The 22,282-nt window shown below is 36.3% G+C and overlaps 1 protein-coding gene across 1 annotated transcript in view; it reads left to right on the top strand.

The window, feature by feature from the left end:
* Oamb (Octopamine receptor in mushroom bodies) overlaps positions 1-22,282 on the top strand; it is a 113,845-nt gene that overhangs the window by 75,910 nt on the left and 15,653 nt on the right. Inside the window, exons 2-3 of the mRNA XM_073080103.1 lie at positions 3,391-3,588; positions 17,038-17,180. Of these exons, the coding sequence (XP_072936204.1) occupies positions 3,471-3,588; positions 17,038-17,180 (261 nt within the window). The 5' untranslated portion in view covers positions 3,391-3,470. The remainder of the gene's footprint in view (positions 1-3,390; positions 3,589-17,037; positions 17,181-22,282) is intronic.

The following is a 22,282-nucleotide window of genomic DNA, read 5'->3' as shown; positions in this document are numbered from 1 at the left end:
AACGTAACGTAAAATTGTGGGATGTTTTAAAAACTCATGGTAAGGGTACAGTTTATTGGTTTTAATTTAGAAATCTTATAGCTATTTAATGTATCTATTTTCTTGAGGTTAATTCATTTAATTGTAAGAGACAGTTCCTCCATAATCCGCTCAATCACTTTTATGATTGACTTGTACGGACATAACTTTTATTTACATAAAAGGAAAATAAGCTTAGAATATGAAGTTGTAATATCATAGCCACTACTATTTTAATTTGTGCGGATTAGGTGTCTATTCGTTTACTTCGTGAACGGTTCAAAATAACCCTAACTAATCACAATTGAAGCAATTTGAAGCGATTAAACATTGTCCGGGTCCGGCTTTTGTTGTCCAACTTAGTTATCAGCTAAATTACAGATGTTACTATTCTTAAACATAACATTCCTATTAAAATAAATTGACGATAAATGTAATATTTAAGCACTGTTCTTTCTTAAATGTTTGGTCTTAAAACTGTGGATCTTAAAAACGTAGGAAATTATGTATGAACTTAAGCGGCATAGTCTTTTTTCTACTATCTTTGCTACGAGTACATTAGGTCTCATGATTAAATTTTAAGAACTGCTGGGTCTCTTCTCAAATTGCGCAGTGTTTAGGTCATCGATCGCTCTGGCCAAGTGCAAATTGGTAGACTTAACATAATTTTAGAACATTTTTTTTAAGAACTGTCAGGCATACATTTCATCGCGATTTTATACTTCACCACTGTGACAAGTGATAATAACTTTGTAATACGCACATAACTTTGATAAATCAGAGGTAGTACTCAAATATTATATCACAAATGCTGCCACAAAAGATAAAAATGAAACCTCCAAACCTGTGTGGTTTCCAAACCCATTTCTGGCTTACACTGGGATTCAAACACGCAGCTCGCCAATTATTCATACGAGCTAAAACAGAAGTTTGGTAAAGCAATTAGAGAGCTAAACAAAGCCTCTGAGAGGCCTGGGACAGTTAATTAGCGGACTGATCGTGGCCCTGGGTGGTGTAAGGCATAAGCGGCAGCGGGGCAAGCGTTTATATCATGAAAATCGTATAATGTAATTTTATGGGCTTGGTTTAGTTTATTTTTTTTTCTTTTTAGAGCATCGTACCAAAAACATGTTTAAAAAAATATTCTTTCTATTAATTTATTTATCCGATGTTACCATAAAATGAATATGTAATAGTTAAAAATGATAACAGGTGCATTTTTATTCTGAAGGTTAGGAGAAACGACTCAAAATAGTGAATGTGTCTTATGGTACCAGATTTTCCTATTTGATTGTCAACTTATGCGAAAATTGTTGTGATGATAGTGATTTATTGAACAGTATTGCAGTTCTAATAAATTCTAACCACAACTCTGATTTTTATATGCAAAAAATGAGAATGAATATATCTTACTTATAAAACATCATTAGGAAAATGATACTTGTGCCGTGCCGGCTTGTTTAGAGCCGAATGGTCTCGCACGTGACGATGGCAAGCGGCCCGATGGTATGACGTTAATACCCTGGAAGAGGGGGAGGATGCTAGTGTGGGACGCTACGTGTGTCGACACACTGGCTCCTTCTCACCTCCAGGCGTCTTCCTCTGGCGCGGGGGCGGCGGCTACAGCTGCTGAAAGTACCAAGCGTCGTAAATATATTAGTTTATGCAATAACTATATATTTGTGGCGTTTGGTGTTGAAACTTTGGGTCCATGGGGTCCAGATGCTTGGCAGCTGTTTAAACAGCTGTCAACTCGTTTGGTCGACGTCTCTGGGGACCCGAGAGCTGGCATACATTTCGCTCAAAGGATTGGTATAGCAATCCAGAGAGGAAATGCTGCCAGCGTCTTGGGAACCTTGCCCAAAGACAGTGATGGTGACAATTTTTTATGGTAGTGTTTTTGTTTTTATATTTTTGTTTTTCATTTTTATATATATGTAAATTTTGTAAATAAGTTGTTTTATATTTATAGTTTAATTTATTTCTTTTAATTTTCTGTAAGTTTAATTATAATTGTAAATATTAATGTTTTTTCGAATTAATAAAGTTTGCATTATTAGGAAAATCACATAGCTAAGAATTATCCTTATTTCTCAACGGTATTAGAAACAGATCTATCTATTTGTCAAATTGATGGTCTAATTGTAACCCTTCTTATTCTGAAACGCTTGAACTTAAAAGGATAACCACGATTAAAGGTAATAAAAATATTAATAAAATATATTCAGCCTATAAAAACGCTGGATCCCATACATTGCACCACACACCATTTTACGCCTATATCTGTGTACATAAATGCTATCATTTGGACGGCTGAGCCCGCACGAGAACTGTGTTTGGAATCACACAATCTGTTCATGTTTGACTTAACACCATTTTAGCACTCTGGTTTTAGCGCTAATGGATCAGTGAGACTGTAAATAGACACGGAATTGTGATAGACGTTATATATATAACAGTTTATGTTACAATTGATTGTTAATTTTATAACTTCTTGGTATTAATATGTTCTGTTAATGGTTTTGAAGGGGTAGAATCTTTTGTAGTTTGAGTCTGTAGGGACCATCGCTACACCTACTTCTGTTTAATAAAAACTGTGTTAAACGCTGTCGTATGAAGGATGTGGTGAAAGAGACATACTTATTCAAGATGATCCAAAGGTGGCTATTGCCGACAATGGACATATGTAATCAAGCACAGATAAAAACAGAGTCCTGCCTGAGGTCGGCCCTAGATACCCCTCGGAAAAGTATATCTTCCTTACCACACCCCTTAAACCACAAGAAAACACCGTTAACATTGCTGTTATTGGGCAAAAATAGGTGTAGCGGTGATGTCGCCGGAGTCAAACCACAAAGAGTTCTACTACCTTTAAAGATAAGTGATATTGTGATGCCGCTGGAATTAAACAACAAGCTCTACCTTTATTTTTGTTTACGAGAGGGAAACATTCAAAAAGTACCCTATGCCGTGGGAGCCGCTCGGGGTTATGTGGGATTCTTACCGCACTAAAACCCCCCGGTGGCCGTCCTCGGCGCTGCGTAGAGGACTCCGGGATCTCCAGAGGAACGCAACCGGAGTCCTCTTAGCGCGTTGCCCCATCAGGCCACGCCCAGTTGAGCGTGACGCTAGCCACACCGCCTGGTGTGCACGACGGTATGTGACCACACATATCGCCGTCCTTCCTGGGGACGCTGTCCGGGCGGTTCGAGCTCCCACTCTTGCCGCCCGCAACCCCGGAAGCCCCTTTTAGTCGTCTCTTGCGACAGGCAGAGAATACCGTAGCCCTATTCTGGTCCCAGAGCTACAGGGACTACCTACCAAGATGACAAGTAAATAACGATGTTCTTATATAATCTTAATTCTTTCCAGCCCCACTGAACGATGCGCCCGTGACGCGTGACAGGCGATGCGCGCGTGCCCGCGCGCGGCGTTGCGGGCGTGCGCGTATCATGCGCGCGCTAAACGTGACAGCATGCGCGGCGTTGCTCGACGACGTGCGCTGGGACGAGCCCGCCAGCATCGCCAGCCTTGCCGTGCTCGCGCTCATTGATGTGCTGGTTATTGCTGGTGAGTTATTGTGTGTGTAGTTATTGTTGGTGAGTTATTGTGAATGTTGATATGCTGGTTATTGTTGGTGAGTTATTGTGTATGTGGCTATTGGGGTTAGTGGCTACTAAAATCGATAGTATCACTAGCCCTGCTCTCATTGACTAAGATATTGTTAAAGCATTATTGCAAATATTGCAGTAATTAGAACTTAGTTATAGGTACGGCATTGCTATGCTTGCCATTCTCGCGCCTGGCAATGTACTGTATTGTCAAACAGTTATTATCAATGTTATTTTGCATTAGATATTATTGTCTTGGGTTAGATTGATAGACTTTCTAGACATTTCCGGAGTACTATAACAGACGTTATGGGGACTTATTGCAGTATAGTTATAGATAAGTTATGCAAAAAACTGAATTTAATTTTACACAATATAATTAAGTAAATGAAAGTGTATTAAATCAAATTCTACATACATACTATGTGTACTGTGTGTTGGGTACAAAACAAATACAGGTCTGTGATGTGTATCGTATTTCATGTAAAATAAAGGCATATGCATGCACTTTGAACATTGCGAAACACACGTTAATACTAACAAAGGGTGTGTCGATAACACTCGAAGACCCCTTTGATCAAGGCTTTGATAGTTTTCCTTGACAGATGCTCGCTATAATTAGAGGGTAGATCGAATATCACGTGACGTGTGAAGCTTGGAGTACGGTATAAGTAGAAACAACGTAGGTAGCCGTAGAGCTTGGAGTGGCATATCGGTCTGATGTAAAAGTTTTCGAGTTCGATTACCGGCTAAGCAAACATCTAAATGAAGGATGAAGATTATTTAATGGGTTTCTATATAGTAAACTAAATAGTAAAGAGATGATTTTGCGATTCGAGTCGTGTATCTACTTATCTTATACTAAACTGTTTTATATAATAGCAGTATGATGACTCACATTCAAAGAAGCGCTCGTACATTGAAGGAACAATCCTTTCAATGTTTACTTTCGTCATCATCTTATATATAAAATTCTCGTGCCACAGTGTTAGTTACCGTACTCCTTCGAAACGGCTTTACCGATTTTCACCAAATTTTATATGCATATTCAGTAGGTCTGAGAATCGGCTACTATCTATTTTTCATGCCCCTAAGTGATAAGGGTTGTTCACTTAACATTTTTCTTATTTATATTGCAACACAACGTTTGCCGGGTCAGCTAGTAATACAAAAAAATCTCTCTAATATATTAAAAAATAAAAAATCACGCAAATTAATTTAGAAATCTAGAAAATGTAAAAAAAAATCATAGAGCAAAAAAGACCTTTATCTTTGGTGAACGGGTTAAATTAACCAAGTGTCAATTCAAGCGAAGTCATGAGTAAGAAGCAGTGTTTTCAGTTGTTAGTTCAATATCACTTACGCCGTTTGCAAGCGGGAAGTTGCCTTTGATCATTCGTTCGTTCAATTACCGTGGAATGTACACTAATTAATTAAGCTTCTCATAAAATAAAGGGTTATTCTATTATTTTTTGCGATTTAAGAGGCTCTACAAAGAGAATAAGAGGAATATTCGGGTATAAATAGGGTTAAAAATTATACAACAGAACATTTAACTCTTTTGCTCGATTATGGCAGAAGAATGGTTAAATTTTCGTGGGTATGTACCTTTTCTTTGGCATGGACTGCTTACGTCTAAATACATTTTGATTTTTTTTTTATCCATTTCTGTCCCAACCTATACACATGATTCTTTTCTGAGAGTAAGAGGGCCTTAGGCTACAACTACAGTCCACTGCGCTGGTCAAAACGCACTTCTTTGGGTAAGTAAATTTGAATTAAATTTGAATTTGAATAGTAGCGGTAATGGTCATAGTGTATATTCTGGATACCATTGTTAATGAGGTAATATAATACTTCAATCGACGATATTAATTAATAATAATCAACTAGAATCATTAATAGTACGTACTAATTGTTGATGGAGGATAAATAAGTTTGGCTGTTGTTATTATGTACTACATATAAAAGACCATTTATATAACAATGGATAAAACTTTTAAAAATAGTAGATGTGGGACATTTTAACAGTTGTAGAAAGATCAGCCCAGTAGGGTGATACAAAATATATTTTTATAGAAGAATCAAACGAACATGCAGTCCACTTGGACATCATCAACCTCAAATAGGATTACATTCCGACCTGAAGTCGGCCTCTGATGCGTTGTTACTCTGAGGACTAAGTTGGAACGCCTCACATAAATCTCCCATACCACATCCCCCGAACTACAACACAGCAGCCCTTAACAAGTTATTAAGCATTTTTTTTTATAATATAGGAGTAGCACACGTGCATGCAGTCCACCTGATGGTAAGTGGCTACTGCCGCCCATGGACATCTGTAATCAACCCCAGATAGGATTAGATATTCCTGAGGTCGGCCACAGATGCGCCGCTACCCCTGAGGACTAAGCTGGAACGCCTCGGAAAAGTCTGTCTCCCTTACCACACCCTTCAAAACGGAACAAAGCAGCGCTTAACACTGCTGTTATTAGGCAGAAATAGGTATGGTGGTGGTGCGGCCGGAGTCGAACCACAAAGGGTTTTACCACCTTCAACATACATATAAATAGTTTTGGAGATGGTGCTTCCCAAGTCGAACCACAAAGAGTTCTACCTTCAAATTCGCATACTCAATAAGAAATATACTCCAACTCTGACCTACCGTTCGGAAGCAAAGCGAAGATTTCTAAATAACAATTTATCTTATTGCCGGCAAGCTACAGGTCTTCGGAGCGCTTCCAAGATACATTAAATTAGAAGCAAGTCCCCATGTAATCTACTAATGGAGTCTACGTTCTCGCCGGAATAAATAAATACGACGTTGAGACCTTTCAACTGCACTAAGAATAAGTGTGGCCAGGACTTTTGTAGGATGTTTTTTTATAGTATAGGAGTAGCAGACAACCATCCAGTCCACCTAATATATGTGGCTACTGCCGCTCATGGATATCTGTAATCAACTCCAGGTAGGATTAGATATTATTACCTGAGGTCGGCCACAGATGCGACGCTACCCCTGGAGGCTAAGCTGGAAGGTCTCGGAAAAGTATGTCTCCCTTACTCACCCCCTTCAAATCAGAACACATCAGCGTTTAACACTACTCTTAATAGGCAGAAATAGGTGTGGCGGTGGTGCCGCAGGAGTTGAACCAGAAAGGGTTTTACATTCTAAATACACAAATGGTGTACACAAGTTGTACACATAGAACAGTGATCAATTTTTTGTAAAATATTACAAAAAATGTTTCCCAAATTTCTATTATCCGTATAACATTTTTGGTTTTATGACAAAAAATACGTGTGGCACTCGGAGACTGCCGCGGTTAAGCTATTGCATAGCATTTTTTATCAACTTATGCAATTACAATTATATATTTATTTTATTTATGCAGTACGCAAAAAGTCATTGACCCGTCAACTGGCCCCGGGGCGCACACGCCACAGATCGCTACTAAAATGTATCACCGCTGTGCCGGTCGGAGTGGGGGGTGTTAGGTTTTTTCGTTACGGAATTTCTGGATTCGGTCTCCATACTCAAGGCCCGCGATAGAAGCTATGCAATAGCTTAAAAAATATAGATGCAAAGTTGTAGATAATTCAATTTGAGACGATAATAAAATTGTTCTTTCAAATTCTCTGTGTGACGAATAGTTTGCCTGATAGAGTTTGAAAATGATTTGCGCCCTTTTTCAAGATAGCGGCCGATAGACAACATTTCCATCCTACGTAATCTACTTATAGAGTCTACCAACTCGCCGGAATAAATAAATACGACGTTGAGACCTTCCAACTGCACTGGGAATAACGGTGGCCAGGATTTCTGTAGGGTATTCGCATAGCACAGCGGCGAGCAAACATTATCACGATTCTGGTCTACGAAATAGATATCTATATTGAACTTTATCTAGTATGTGGTGTAGTATTTCCATATTTACTCAGGGAATTAAATAATAAACGCTTCCTACTCACAGCTCCACGCTATGATTCCCTGTATCGTCTAGGCGGGGGATCGAACCCGGGACCTCTTGCGCGTGAGATCGGTATGGTGACCGCCACGTGGGTCGTCAAATTATTTTTAGGTTTTAGTACATTATCTACATTATTATTATTATTATTATTATTTCAATAAAACCGTTTTTACTTATTTTATTATTAGTATCAATGAGTTTTAGTTATTCGCATTTAAATGTCTTCGCTGACCACTTCCCAATCACTTCACTTAAGATGGCCTATTTTTAAATGTTCCATCATTTTCTTTGTTGGCGTTCACTAAAGCAATTTCCGGAAAAATGATTTCCACTTCAGGGCTTCCTCTATAAATAACAATGCTTGGTAAGGCACGTTATGTAAGTGAATGTACATGATTAATGTTGTGTACTGATACTAAATATTAAATGGTGGTGGTTTCGTTTATGCGACAGATTTTTCGGGACCTTTAATGGGTTTCTTTTCAGTGCTTTGTTTGTACACATTTTTGTTTTTAAATGTATGTCTACGAAGATTTTTTTTACATATTGGATTTTTTTACTCGTGTTGGACACGCTGTTTACATCATTATCCAACGAAATATACTAGGCGCCGACTTCAGTACCATGTACTAAATTAACATATTTTATTTGAATTATTTTTTACTTTGGTATGAAAAATAGATAGTAACCGATTCTCAGACCTACTGAATATGCATATAAAATTAGGTGAATATCGGTAAAGCCGTCGGAGGAGTGCGGTAACTAACATTGTGACACGAGAATTTTATATATAAGATAGAAGAAGCAACTGACCATGCGATCGGCCTAATAGTAAGTGGCCAATGCCGTCCATGGACATCTGTAATCAACCTCAGATAGGATTAGAGTCCAAGATTAAAACGCTATGTCAATTTCTTAACTTGATCCATCCTTCAACGCTCAAAGTGATCTACAGCTGGACATAAGACATCCTTAACTGGCATCGCTCTAAGTTGTCCTGTGCCTTCTGAATCCAACCAGTTCTGTCTTCTGTGAACTAATTAGTATGTCTGATCGCGGACTATGTAATATACGAGTATGTTTATATCGCGTCAAAGGTGAAATTATTAGAATACTTTTCTTAGATACATGAAATCATAGAGAGCTGTTTAAAAGCGGAATAGGGTACAGTTTACGTGAAATATTTACCTACAGTGTCTCTGTAAATACTAAATTACACGAAAGATTTACCACCGCAAAGGGAACCGCGATCAAATAGTTATTCTACACTTTGTGCTGAAATGAGCGTTAATATACGTAATGTCTTTATTACGTTGACATTTTCATATGATTCAAAATAGTAAAGTAGATACCGTAATCGTAAATTTTAACAAAATTTAACATTCGTTCTAGTCATTTTTCTTAGCTTCTAGATACAACTTTAAGGCAATTCTTGTATTTATTTTAGTTTATATAAGGCTCAATGAATCTTAATCAAGCTCAATGGATCCTAATATAAGCTAAAATAAAAACAAGTATTGTTTTTAAGTTACTCAATGTTGACTATGTAGACTTACTACACAAAAATGTAAAAAGAAACCGACTAAATCTACGACTTAAAATGTTAGCATAATCCAGTTTCTTTATAAAAGATACATTCATATCTACGTAGTGTTATTAATATTAACTTGAGTCTCGCATATGAGAACTTACATCACCGCGAGACAAGTGTGTGGATGTTAGCAGGAAGAGCGCAGTGGATTTATGGCGCTAACTTCAGCGGTGGAATTAATGTGACTCGCGTATGTCTGCGTACTGAGAGGCCTTTGATATGTTGCATTTGCATATTATGTGCTCGTATAATGTTGTAGGATTTGTAAAATATTAGGAACAGTTTCTTGAAAATTAAATAAAGTTTAAAATTGTATTAGTTACACCATTTATACTTCAAGAGCAGCTGTAACGATTATTAATATGTAGAATTTGTTTTGAACTGGATTCGTAGAATAAATATTTTTTTGGTGATACGAAGTCCCCGGGTCATCACTAAATAACCCGGTGAACTTGATAGTAATTAACTAACGTTAATACTAGTTAGCTAAAGTAAAAATAAGAATTGCCTTTAAGTTAATCAATGTACACTGTAAAGACTTAAATACAAACATGTAAAAAGTAACCGACCAACACTACGACAGACTTATAAGTTAGATATTCCAGTTTCTTTATAAAAGAGACATTCATATGTATGTAGTGCATATTAATATTAACTTGAGTCTCGCATATGAGAACTAACGTCACCGCGAGACAAGTGTGTGGATGTTAGCAGGAAGAGCGCAGTGGATTTATGGCGCTAACTTCAGCGGCGGAATTAATGTGACTCACGTATGTCTGCGTACTGAGTGGCCTTTGATATGTTGCATTTGCATATTATGTGCTCGTATAATGTTGTGAGATTTGCAAACATTTTGGAAAAAAATCGCGAAAATTAAATAAAGTTCAAAATGGTGTTAGTTTCGCCATTTATACTTTAAGAACGGCTGTAACGATTTTTAATTTGTAGAATTTGTATCTTTGTCTCCTCCTGGACTCGCAGAATAACTATTAAAATAATCGGATCATTTTGAGGTCCATCGATGTCTCCAGGTTCGCAGAATGCCCATTAAAATAAATCATTTTAGTTGGTACGAATTCCAACGGATCATCTAGTATTCACTTAAATAAAAACAAGATTTTCCTTGAGGTTAATCAATGAGGATTGTAAAGATTTAAGTACACCAATTCAAGAAAGGTAACCGACTAACACTACAACAAGCATATAAAGTTAGCATAATCCAGTTTCTTTATGAAAGAGACACTCATAACTAAAAGAAGTAACTCCTACTCTTAAAAAGTTATAATAAAGCAGTTTCGCTATACAAGAGTTTCATTCGTATCTATGTAGTGTTATTAATATTAACTTGAGTCTCGCATATGAGAACTTACGAGTATATCACCGCGAGACAAGTGTGTGGATGTTAGCAGGAAGAGCGCAGTGGATTTATGGCGCTAACTTCAGCGGCGGAATTAATGTGACTCACGTATGTCTGCGTACTGAGAGGCCTTTGATATGTTGCATTTGCATATTATGTGCTCGTATAATGTTGTAGGATTTGTAAAATATTAGGAACAGTTTCTTGAAAATTTAAGCTATAAATTTTGTACAAGTTTCGCTACGAGTATATTCCCGAAAATTACAATTGTCATGAAATATATAATATTCCGAGATTTTATTTAAAGTTCATGAAAAAATCCGAAAGTATTTACATCTTACATAATACAGAGCTATTTAGTTTTTAACTCTTATCAGCGATAGAATAAAATATTAAAAACGATGGCTCTTTTAAGTAGATGAAAAAAATTGTCTCTTATGCAAGAATTTGCTTTTCCAAGAATTAATTATTTAGAAGAATAACAGCCTCGCCCATGTTATCTGCTCAAAAAAAAATCCTCGTTTCTCTTCACTCCTCAAACCGCACCCTTATTTCGGATACGCTAATGTCTTGGAGCAAGTTTCTGTTTGTTCGAGATAATTGCAGTTGAGAAGGAGATCTCTGCGAAGCGTCGCTAATGTATTCCTTAGATTATTGTTTAAGTTTTGCATTACCCAAATTATCGTCTCAGACGGTTCTACATATTGTATGTTCATACAAATTAGCTATTTATCTCACTTTATTTAAATATGTTTTAGTTTTGAAATATGTGTTCCACAGGGTTCAATTTTAGGACCGCTCTTGTGGGAAGCAGTCTACAATGTTAACATGCTGTGTTTTGTTTTAAGGGATATATACTTTTCTGAGGCGTTCCAACTTAGTCCTTAGGCGCAGCAACACATCTGTGATCAACTAGGAATGTATGTATAGATATTCATGAACGGCAGTAGCCATTTACCATCAGTTGAATTGCTTGCTCGTTTGATACATCTATCTATACTATAAAATACTACAATAACACTTTCTTCCTTTTTATGATCGGATTTAGTATTAAAGCAATGTCATATTTTAATAAAATTCTTGCTACCGTGTCGCATATTTAAATTTACAAATTTATGCATGCGGTACATTTTGGATCCTCGCCAATTTTGGAGACATTACTGAAACTATTAAAGTAGAATTTAAAATATCAAAACTTGGTTTAATGAATGAAGACGGCAAACGAATTGATTCTAAATGGAAATTATTGAAATAACTTGTTTCTGAAATCCGTAAAGATTTATGAATAGTTGAAAACTTTTACTGCAAAGATAGTTGAATTATTTGGAGCATGCCAAGAGGATTCATTTTGAATTAAAATGAAATAAACGTCCGCTTGTAAGGTACGTTTATAGAGTTTGCTTTTTAGAAACATTTTCCTGTTTTCGCTTTATTTTATCGGTCTTACGTTTGATTGCAAAGTAGCTACTAAACGAACCTAAATAAAGTAGAATATATTTTCCAATGAAGTTTGATGTGCAGCTACTAGTAATTAGCCTCTGCGGCCTTAGAAAACCTATAATGAATCTAATTATATATAACTCAAAGGTGACTGACTGACATAGATGATCTATCAACGCACAGCCCAAACCACTGGACGGATCGGGCTGAAATTTGGCATGCAAGTAGATGACGTAGGCATCCGCTAAGAAAGGGTATTGATCAATTCTACCCCCAAGGGGATAAAATAGGGGATGAAAGTTTGTATAAATCTTCTTAGTTAATAATATTAATTCATAACGCGAGCGAAGCCGCAGGCAAAAGCTCGTTCAATATATGATTGTAGACCTACCAGAAATGTACCATAGACGAATTGTTACCTGCAGACCAAATTGAAACATTTAGTGAATAGGATTCAGTATTACCACATCACCCATAAAATCATATTTAACACTGATTATATGTTGTTAATATGAAAAAAGGTTGCAATTATTTTGACAGTAAAAGTTGAATTTATGTATCTAGCTTGTTTCTACATTTGTGTATAAACGCACCGGTTATTAATAAACATTTGGTTTAATATTTTTAACGGGCAAGAAGAACTTGCTACAAATAAAATTCGTCAAGTAAAACTGAAGATGCATTTTTGCACATTTTGCTAACTGAAGATAGTCAGTCGTTAGAATAAATTGCTGTTTTAAAAATATGTCTGGCTTTATAAGAATTTATGAATAACTTGAGTAGTCTGGTACGTCTAAACTCAAAAGCATTGTTAGATAAAGACGATATATTATCAACGTGATCGAAATAAAAGTAATGTGGAGAGAAAATTTTATAGACTTCTTTGTATTACATATTTTAAAAAAATGTGTTCATATGGTTATGCATGTGCATATCGATTCGTAGAAGACTGCCAGACCATTTGATGTGGATGAAAAACCAATAACCATGTTACTACGAGCGATGAAAAAGAGTAAAGTGGCCACCAGTTCAAATAGTTTTTCAGATAATTCAGCATAGAATAGCTATGGAAAAACATAAGTGACAGTTACGATTCTCCAGGATTTGCAGAACGCGCTCGGGTACGTCACGGTTTAGACAAACCTGTTGCCACATAGTGAAGAACGATAGCATAATAAGATGCATATAGTATATAGCATAAGAATAATAACACTTCACAGTCTATAGCAACAGCAAAATTTGGTAAACCTCGTTGCGTTAATACATGATTATGATATCACAAATCATACTAGAAATCAACTAGCAGGATGGATGACTCTCATAGAACTATAGAAGTATTTGTTGACGAAACATATAAATAATTGTCACATAAGATTATTTTTAAATTTGATTACCGGGAAAAAGCCTACAAATTTCGCCAAAAATTTATAAAGGAAAATAAATACCAACTAACCCAGATTCCGAGAAAATACATAAAACTTTTAAAGATCTGATTGATGATGTGCCAATAAGTTGTTTTAAGAACACTAAAAATAAGCCGTTTGGTGACTTGAAATTAAATTCTTTTATTGTAGAAAAAGTGGTATTCGAACACGTAATCCACCTTCGTCCATTATTAATAATGAATCTATCCAATGTTTTGCGTACCAAAAATCTTGACAATTGTGACTATAAATTGTCAAATTCTGGTCAAACAATGGGTAGTTTGAATATCAGTAACGGGATAACTAAAGTCAGCCTCAAGTGCCCTACTCCGTATCAAAATATCAATAGATCAAATACTTTTTCATCGTTTTTTGAATTCCCCATCAAAAAAGCGATGAGAGTTTCAAATAAATCTCGTGATTTTTTTTTCTATCAATACCAAAAAACATTCGTGAGCTCCAATTTCTGCAAACAACTCCTCGGGTACTTATTTATTCAGAAGTTTTTCAATATTTCCCGAAGACCTGCCGCGGACATCTGTTGCCGGTTGTTTTATAAAAACAAGCGAATGTTCCCACTTTATGTGGAGTTTACGTGCCGTTACAATATTTTGAATATTAAAGTGCCAAAGGGATGCAAAGATAGAGTAGGTAGTTCTCTTTGTGGTTCGCCTCGGGCGGCACCACCGCCACGACTATTTGTACATCATAATAGCAGTGTTAAGCACTGCTGTGTTCTGGTTTGAAAGAGTGTTGGAAGGGAGACATAATTATCCGAGGCGTTCTACCTTAGTCCTCAGGGGTAGCGGCGAATCTGTTGCTAATCTCAGATAGGAATATCTAATTTTATCTGGGGTTGATTAGGGATGTCCGTGGGCTGCAGTAGCGACATCCCATCTGGGGGACTGCATGCTCGTCTGCTACTTCTATATTATAAAAGAAAATCGATAGCCTTGTGGCGACAAGTAATGCCAACTTAAGATGGACTATGTACAACAATAGACCTCCAAAAACAAATGATAAATTGGTAAAGATAATCTTAATTAGATGTAATATGATACATTTTATGCAGCAGATAATAATATTAATTAATTGGAAGCTATTACAAATGATCTACAGTTACATTAGGGTACCCTTATGTGGAGCCATAACTCACAATGATACAACATTTTGAATAAAACACACGAGTATATACAATAATACCTAATGATTAGCAATAGAAACACAGTTTTAAATTAAAACGACTTCTCAAGGAATGGAGACAATATCTATTGTAAATCAAATATTGAAAAAAATGTGAGCCGTCACGGGACGCCTGGCAGATGTGAAACATCGACATTATTTTGTTAAAGTAATATGCAGAAAAGAACATATTGTGATAGGAACTAAATATGTCATAATGATAAAATAAAATATTACGATTTTTTTCCAGATAACGATGACTATTTATTGAATTCGATTGCGCATGGCGCCACACCGTACACACTACTGCATATAGACTGTATATATATACCATCGTATAGCGTGCGCCACGGCATGCGTCGCCACGCCAGAAATCGGTTTTACGTGCGGCTATAGATGTTTCACATCAAAAGTTAGAAACAAATTCCATATTTCATAATAGAACGGTCAAAAAACAACCGTCAGATTAATAACGGAAGCGGTGCTTGACCTTCGAAATTATTGGAATCCGAAAAGATATCCTCAGTTTGAATGCCAAGTTTGACCTTATAAAGCAAATCAAAAAGTTATATTGTTCGATGGTAATTCAATAAAGAAGTTAGCTAAGCAGGGTGGGTGAATAATTTATGCGATTGACGTTTCTGCTTCGTGTAATCTCGTATGTATTTTATACGTTGAATAACTTGCTACTGTCTGCCTGGAATGGCTTTTGCTCCTCTCATGGATATCGTTGGAATAAGGGATTCAATGGAAGGCAACAAGAGATGTTTTACTACATTGTTATTTATCTACTGTTACCATAACGCACAGTGGAACTTTCATAGATGTTTTGACCGCAGCAGTACTGTAGTTACTATTATTTAACCTGTTGCCAAACCTAAATTTATTACTGTTCAAGAACGTGCTGTCTTTATATGTAAAAGATAATCTTGTAGAGATACTTTCGGGGGGTATTCCAAATTAGTCTTCAAACTGGTAAGCCGCTCTCATGCTCGTCTGATAATTTAATGTTATAAAAATGACGATTGCAATTTTTTCTTCATTGCAATTGCTTATCAAATTGCTAACTTTGACGAGATCAACTTTAAAAGTATATGCTGATTGAATGCACTTTAAAAGGTTTATTTTACACACCTTTATTTTTAGGAATAATACGAAGTCGACATAGACGTCCAATATCAAAAAGAAGGCATTTTTTTCTTTAGCAATTAAATAGCTGCCCTTTACACCTTGCTTTCTAAACAAAAATTGAAAATAATTTCACTCAAAACAAAATAATTTATGTCCTCTGTTCTGAATAGTTAATTCAACTGCGTCATCGCGAAGTGGACACGTCATAATATTATCGAGTATGACGTGTGTGTGTGCTACAATCGTTGGAGACTGATCGATATTTATTTTATAATAAATGATAGCACGATATCCGACCACCTGATACCTATTTCTATCAGTTTTTAGCTCAATAGTAGGCGAATGTCAAATGTGACCCAATTTCTTGGGTTTAAGTTATCTCAATACCAAAAGGGGTAAAAACCTGCTGTAATTTAATAGGATTTAATAAATGATGGTGGAGCTCTTTCCTTTCTACAACTATGTTTTAAGAAGAAGTAATGTGGTAAGAAAGACATTCCAAATAATCATCAGGCATTAATGCAGCAGTAGCCTTCGTCAGATAGAAATTTTATCCGGTTGATACAGATGTGCCGGTTTAATAGTAAGGTACACTTGAAGGTACACTTATGTCAGTAGTGGATTCCATGCAAATTCAATGTCACAAAATCTTAGAGCTGTCTCCGTAACTCCTATTTGTCTAACGTCTACAAAGTATCACAAAGTGTACCAGGTTTTCTTTCTCAATAACTATCCACGTACAATATTTTCCTTAACTTTACCTGAATGAAACCCAATATCCATTGTCCGTGGTTTTTCATGTTATTTATGGAAATGCCAGATCACTATCTCGGTAATCGGTCCGCATTCACATTGATTGCGGACTTTTACTATTACCTGTTCGAGGCCTACAATTTTATTAATATTAGGGTACAGAGATTGCGTTGCTATGTATGTCTGAAGCAAGACGTTTATAAATGACTTTGGTTATTATTTTTGGTTCGTAAAAATTCGGTCTCTCAGTAGGGGAGTTCGGCTATTAGAAATTAATTGTAATTTGCTTAAATGGTATGTTTCGTGAGGAAACCTACACAACTAACAGTTATTTAAAAATATATTTAATAGATGCAAGCCCCCGAAGCTAAATAATATTAAATCTATGGAGAAACCGTGTGTCTTGACAACCTTTGATTTTATTAAAGTTTATTTTATATATTAAGTAGTGCGTTTATTTCAGCCCCTTCTTCTATGATATCTTTACGCGATCTTTTACACCTTATATATTACACAACTTGTACAATAACGTTTTACACCATGCTCTTTTCTTCTGCAGGGAATTGCTTAGTGATAGCAGCCGTCCTCTGCTCTTCGAAGCTTCGGAGCGTGACCAACTTGTTCATCGTGTCGCTGGCCGTCGCCGACCTGCTGGTCGGAGTCGCGGTGCTGCCCTTCTCTGCTACCAGAGAAGTGTTCAAGGTACGTCTAGAAACTCATTTTTATTATATAGGAGTAGCAGTCGGGCATGAGTCCTGGTAAGTGGTTACTGCCGCCCCTGGACATTTGTAATCAACCCTGGATATATTTAATTTCCTACCTTAGATTGGCCACAGATGCACCGTTACTCTTGAGGCCTGAGCTGGTACGGATCAAAAAAAGTCTCCCTTACGACACCCTTCAAACCAGAACACTGCTACGAGTAGAAATAGGTGTAGCAGTGGTGAAACGAGTTGAACCACAAAGGGTTCTACCTTCATATGAGGAACTATTATACGTCAGTCACGTTCAGAACATCTGATGTTAGCCCTACAATCAATAGCAGATGCACTACGTTTGGGGATTAAGTTAGTAGGCCATTACATTTCGAGCTAGAATATAATGTACATTGTTATTAGGCAGATATACTCGTAGGTATTAATGCGAGTATTCACGGTGGTGCCTTCAAGCTAGAACCACAAACTATGAATATAATTAATAACCCAACTGACATAATACTCGTATCTTAAATTCTGTTAAGTATGTTTGTCCCAAGTTAAGATGTAACATTAAGTTACATTATCTTTATGACTGTTCAGAGTCGTAAGCTGTGTACATTTATGTATGATTTGGATGAAACTTTAATATCCAGCACCCACACAGATATAGATCTGTGACCCACACTTATGCAAATTATCACGATTATAAAGCTCTTTTCAAAATGTTATCTGAAAATGACGTAATAATCTTACTAAAAATGTAGGCCAGCAAGAGAACTAAAATGTTTTCAAAGAGACTTTTGTTGGAAAGATAAATAAATATTTTTAAAGGTGTTAGCAAAATAACATACTTTTACTCTGGCGTTAGTTTCGATGGCAGTTTCTTGGAAAGATTGATAATTAAATTTGTAGATACTACCAAAATAGGATTGTTGTATTGATAGCAATAAAATATAACAATCGATATGGAAACGAGAGGCTCTAAAAATAATTTCGTTACCAAAAAATTCCACTCCAATTTATATAACTTTCAGGCAAACAATTCCATTCCAGACCGCGGATATGAATTCCAAACCCATCTTGGTACTAAATCCGCAATTTTTCGAACAAGTAATTTTTATTTCAACGAAAACTGAACAATACCTACTGTTTGTTTTCACAATGGCCTTATGTTGAAATAGAAATTGCAAACTGTGTCTCGGTTAAAACCTTACATAAGATGCAGGGAAATAATAGAATTGTCCTCAGTTCGGGTCTTATTCCATTAGGGTTATGGATTAAAAAAATATCGGAATATAATTTGTAAGCGCTGAATATTTTTTATTCATTTGTAAGTATATAACAATGTCTGGTTGAAACTAGACCTCTCCATCGAGTAGTCCGTGTTGAAATCCCATGCACGTACCTCTTTTTCAAAGGTATGTGCGTATTAGAAATTAATGGGAGATATAAAAACAATTGGCCAAGTACGAACTAGCAAATGGAGGGTTTCACTACCAAATTTTATTTTCTTTTTAATGTTCTTGTATGGGGACGGACAGACGGACAGATATCTAAAACTTAGAACCATAAATAATATTAGGTGACTCCTCTTTGATTAACATAACTTTACCCTTCATAAGTTCATTACCTACGTTTGGTAAATTAAATTATATGTGTTCATTACTTACAATATACAAATTCGTATTAATTTTGCTAGTGAGATATTACTGTAAATGGTTGGTTATAATAGCACACTTAGGCTAATAATATAAGCGAAAAGCCTGTCTCTTTCACATACACCCTAATTAATCAGTTTAAATGTGAAACAGTACTTTATAATAATAGGACTCCCACACACTTGCGACTGTGAAAAACGCTGTTTTAGAATACTAAATTAGGTATATTTAATTTTCTAACATAACAGTCTGTCAGTTGCAAATTCGCCCACGTTTATATTATTTTACTGAAATAAATTTATATTCATTACACATATTTTGTAGCAGTGGAAGCTTTGTGGTTAAGAAACTCGGCCTCTTGATCGAGGAGTCCGAGATTCAAATCCCACGCACGCAACTCGGATTTATCTACACTAATATTATAAAGAGGAAATCTTTGTTTGTTTGTTTGGTTGTAATGAATAGGCTCAAAAACTACTAAACCGATTTTAAAAATTCTTTCACCATTCGAAAGCTACATTATCTATAAGTAACATAGGCTATATTTTATATGAAAGATATTTGATAAATATATTTTGAGGCGGTACAAAGTTTGCCGGGTCAGCTAGTCAGTTATATGCGTATTTTAAATTAATTATCACTTGCTTAAACAGTGAAGGAAAATCGGGAGGAAATCTGCATACCTTCAATCTTAAAAAAAAAATTCAAAGGTATGTGAAGTCTATCAATTCGCACTTGGCCAGCCATCAATGTTGTTGAAAAGAATGGAAGACTTAATCAGATATATTTTAAAGGTTTTAGAACTCTTATGGTTCTACTCCGGTACCATCAGCGACATACCTATTTCGGCCTAATATTAACAGTGTGTAACAGGCAGGCCAGTGATAGCCTAATGGTTAAGAAACTCGGCCTCTCGATCGAGGGGTCCGAGGTTCAAAACCCAGGCACGCACCTCTGATTTTTCAAAGTTATGTGCGTATTAAAAAAATAATGATCACTTGCTAAACGGTGAAGGAAAACATCGTGAGGAAACTTGCATACCTGAGAGATATATAAAAAAATCTCAAAGGTATGTGAAGTCTACCAATACGTACTTGGCCAGCGCGGTGGACTATGGCCTAATCCTTCTCTTTATGAGAGGAGACCCGTGCCCATCAGTGGGACGTTAATGGGTTGACGATGACGATTAACAGTGTAAAGCTCTGTGTTACGATTTGAAGGGTGTGGTAAGGGAGACATACTTATCCGTGGCGTACATAATTACGTCCTCAGTGGTAGCGGCGCATCTACCGCTGACCTCAAGTATAATGTAATCTTATCTGGAATTAATTACATTATGTCCATGGGCAGTAAGCACTTACCACCGAATGCATCGATGAAAGAATATAACTTAACAAGCTTATGATATTATCAGCAGCATTTTCATATCACAAACAGACCCTTCAGTTAATAAAATTGTATGTACAGTCAGCTTTATTAGTACACTAGCTGACCCGGCAAACTTTGTACCGCCTCAAAATCTATTTATCAAATATATTTAATATAAAATATAGCTTATGGATCGTGGATAATAAAGCTTTCGAATAGTGAAAGAATTTTTAAAATCGGTCCAGTAGTTTTTGAGCCTATTCATTACAACTAACAAAGTTTTCCTCTTTGTAATATTAGTATAGATGAGCAGATTATATTTACTAAACACCTATCATAATTAGATGAACACTACACGTCGAAAATAGCTTAATACCGCATGTGCAAAAAGGCTAAAGTCACTAATATATGTCATTGTTCAGCTATTTTTGACATGGGTAGTGTTCATCTACTTTTGAAACTTGACGACGTTCATATATTAAGTTAAGATTAAAAATACTTGGCAACAATCCGCTACAAATATGTATGATGGTATATATTTTAAACCATGCAGTATGTACCACCCTCCCTCCCTCAAAGGATGCATGCAGATGCAAAAATTAAAAATATACACCACCATACATACCACCACCAACACGTGTTTCGCTCCAAAACACGTTCATATAATTATGGTGCAGGTATGTTTAGCTATTTATAAACGCTTGGGTGTATTTTAGAAATCTGTTCACCTACTTTTGGTTCTGACTGTACATAAAATATTTCAAATAACTCAAACTCCCACTCAATTTGTAGGAAGTTATTCTATTTTAATAAAACTCTGTTTGCTTTTGTTGACCGAAATAGCACCTGTCATTCGCAATCCTTTATCACTTTCAGTGATTCTATTTCCAGAAATATTTGTTCTTGAAAAGACATAACCTTGTAAGTCCTAACCTAAATAAGTCTTGAAGGTGGTAGAACCTCTGTGGTTCGACTCCAGAGTCACCACCGCCACACCTATATTTGACTTATAACAGTAGTGTTAAGCGCTGCTGTATTGTAGTTTGTTGAGGGGTCTGGTAAGGGAGACATACTTTCCAAGTCAGCTAAGTCCTCAGGGCTAGCGGCGTATCTGTGGCCGACCACCGGCCGACGACCAGAGAAAATCTACACCATTTCTACCTAATAACAGCCGTGTTAAGCGCTGCTGTGTTCTGGTTTGAAGGGTGTGGTAAGGTAGACATACTTTTCCGAGGCGTTCCAGCTTAGTCCTCACGGGTGCGTATCTGTAAACGAGCGGCATTAGCCACTTACCATCAGATGGACCGCATGCTCGGCTGCTACTCCTATATTAAAAAAAACTTACCTCGACGGTAAATAGTATTTAACTTAAATATAATCATCGATATAAGCGTATGAAGTTATCACAACCTCACAACTGCCCATCATTTCAGTAATTAGACACTTAACCGTTGCGAGAGCCGCAGCTGAAGGGTTAAAACAACCTGCATTGCATAATACACTCTCAATCACTGGTAATAAAGTCTACTTTCGATCACAAACTTTGGGACACAGCTGATTTAAACTGTTTAATGATTGTGTACTCTATGTTAAGATAATAGTGTTTAAATTGCTTTGAAGTAATCCGAATAAGAGTTTTGATGGCACTTTAATGAGACTGCAATTGAACGCAAATTTTACCTTTAATGCAAAAGAATAGAGGTGATAGTCGCATATCAAGAATTGTATGTAAAAGTAGAGTGATATAGAGTTCAGAGTGAATGGCTATTTCTGGTGCCTTTCTGTTTGTACATCGCTTAAGTGGATATACCATATTTCGGTCGGTTTTTCAACAGGTTTTAAATTATTTATAGCAGCTCTACCTACGTGTTGAATTGAAAACCATACGATAAGGGGTAACTTTAAAATTTTGTAGCGGATGGCAGCATATTTAAGCATAACATATTTAATGGCAGTGATAGCCTAGTGGTTAAGAAACTCGGTCTCTCGATTGAGGGGTCCGAGGTCAAATCCCAGACGTGTACCTCTGATTTTTCAAAGTTATGTGCATATTAGAAATTAATTATCACTTGCTAAACGG

The sequence above is a fragment of the Epargyreus clarus genome, unplaced genomic scaffold (genome assembly GCF_041222505.1).
Source record: "Epargyreus clarus isolate Ecla_fem2 unplaced genomic scaffold, WU_Ecla_fem_2.2 ptg000002l, whole genome shotgun sequence".
In the NCBI taxonomy this organism is placed as follows: domain Eukaryota; kingdom Metazoa; phylum Arthropoda; class Insecta; order Lepidoptera; family Hesperiidae; genus Epargyreus; species Epargyreus clarus.
This window is presented reverse-complemented; position numbering and strand designations above follow the sequence as displayed.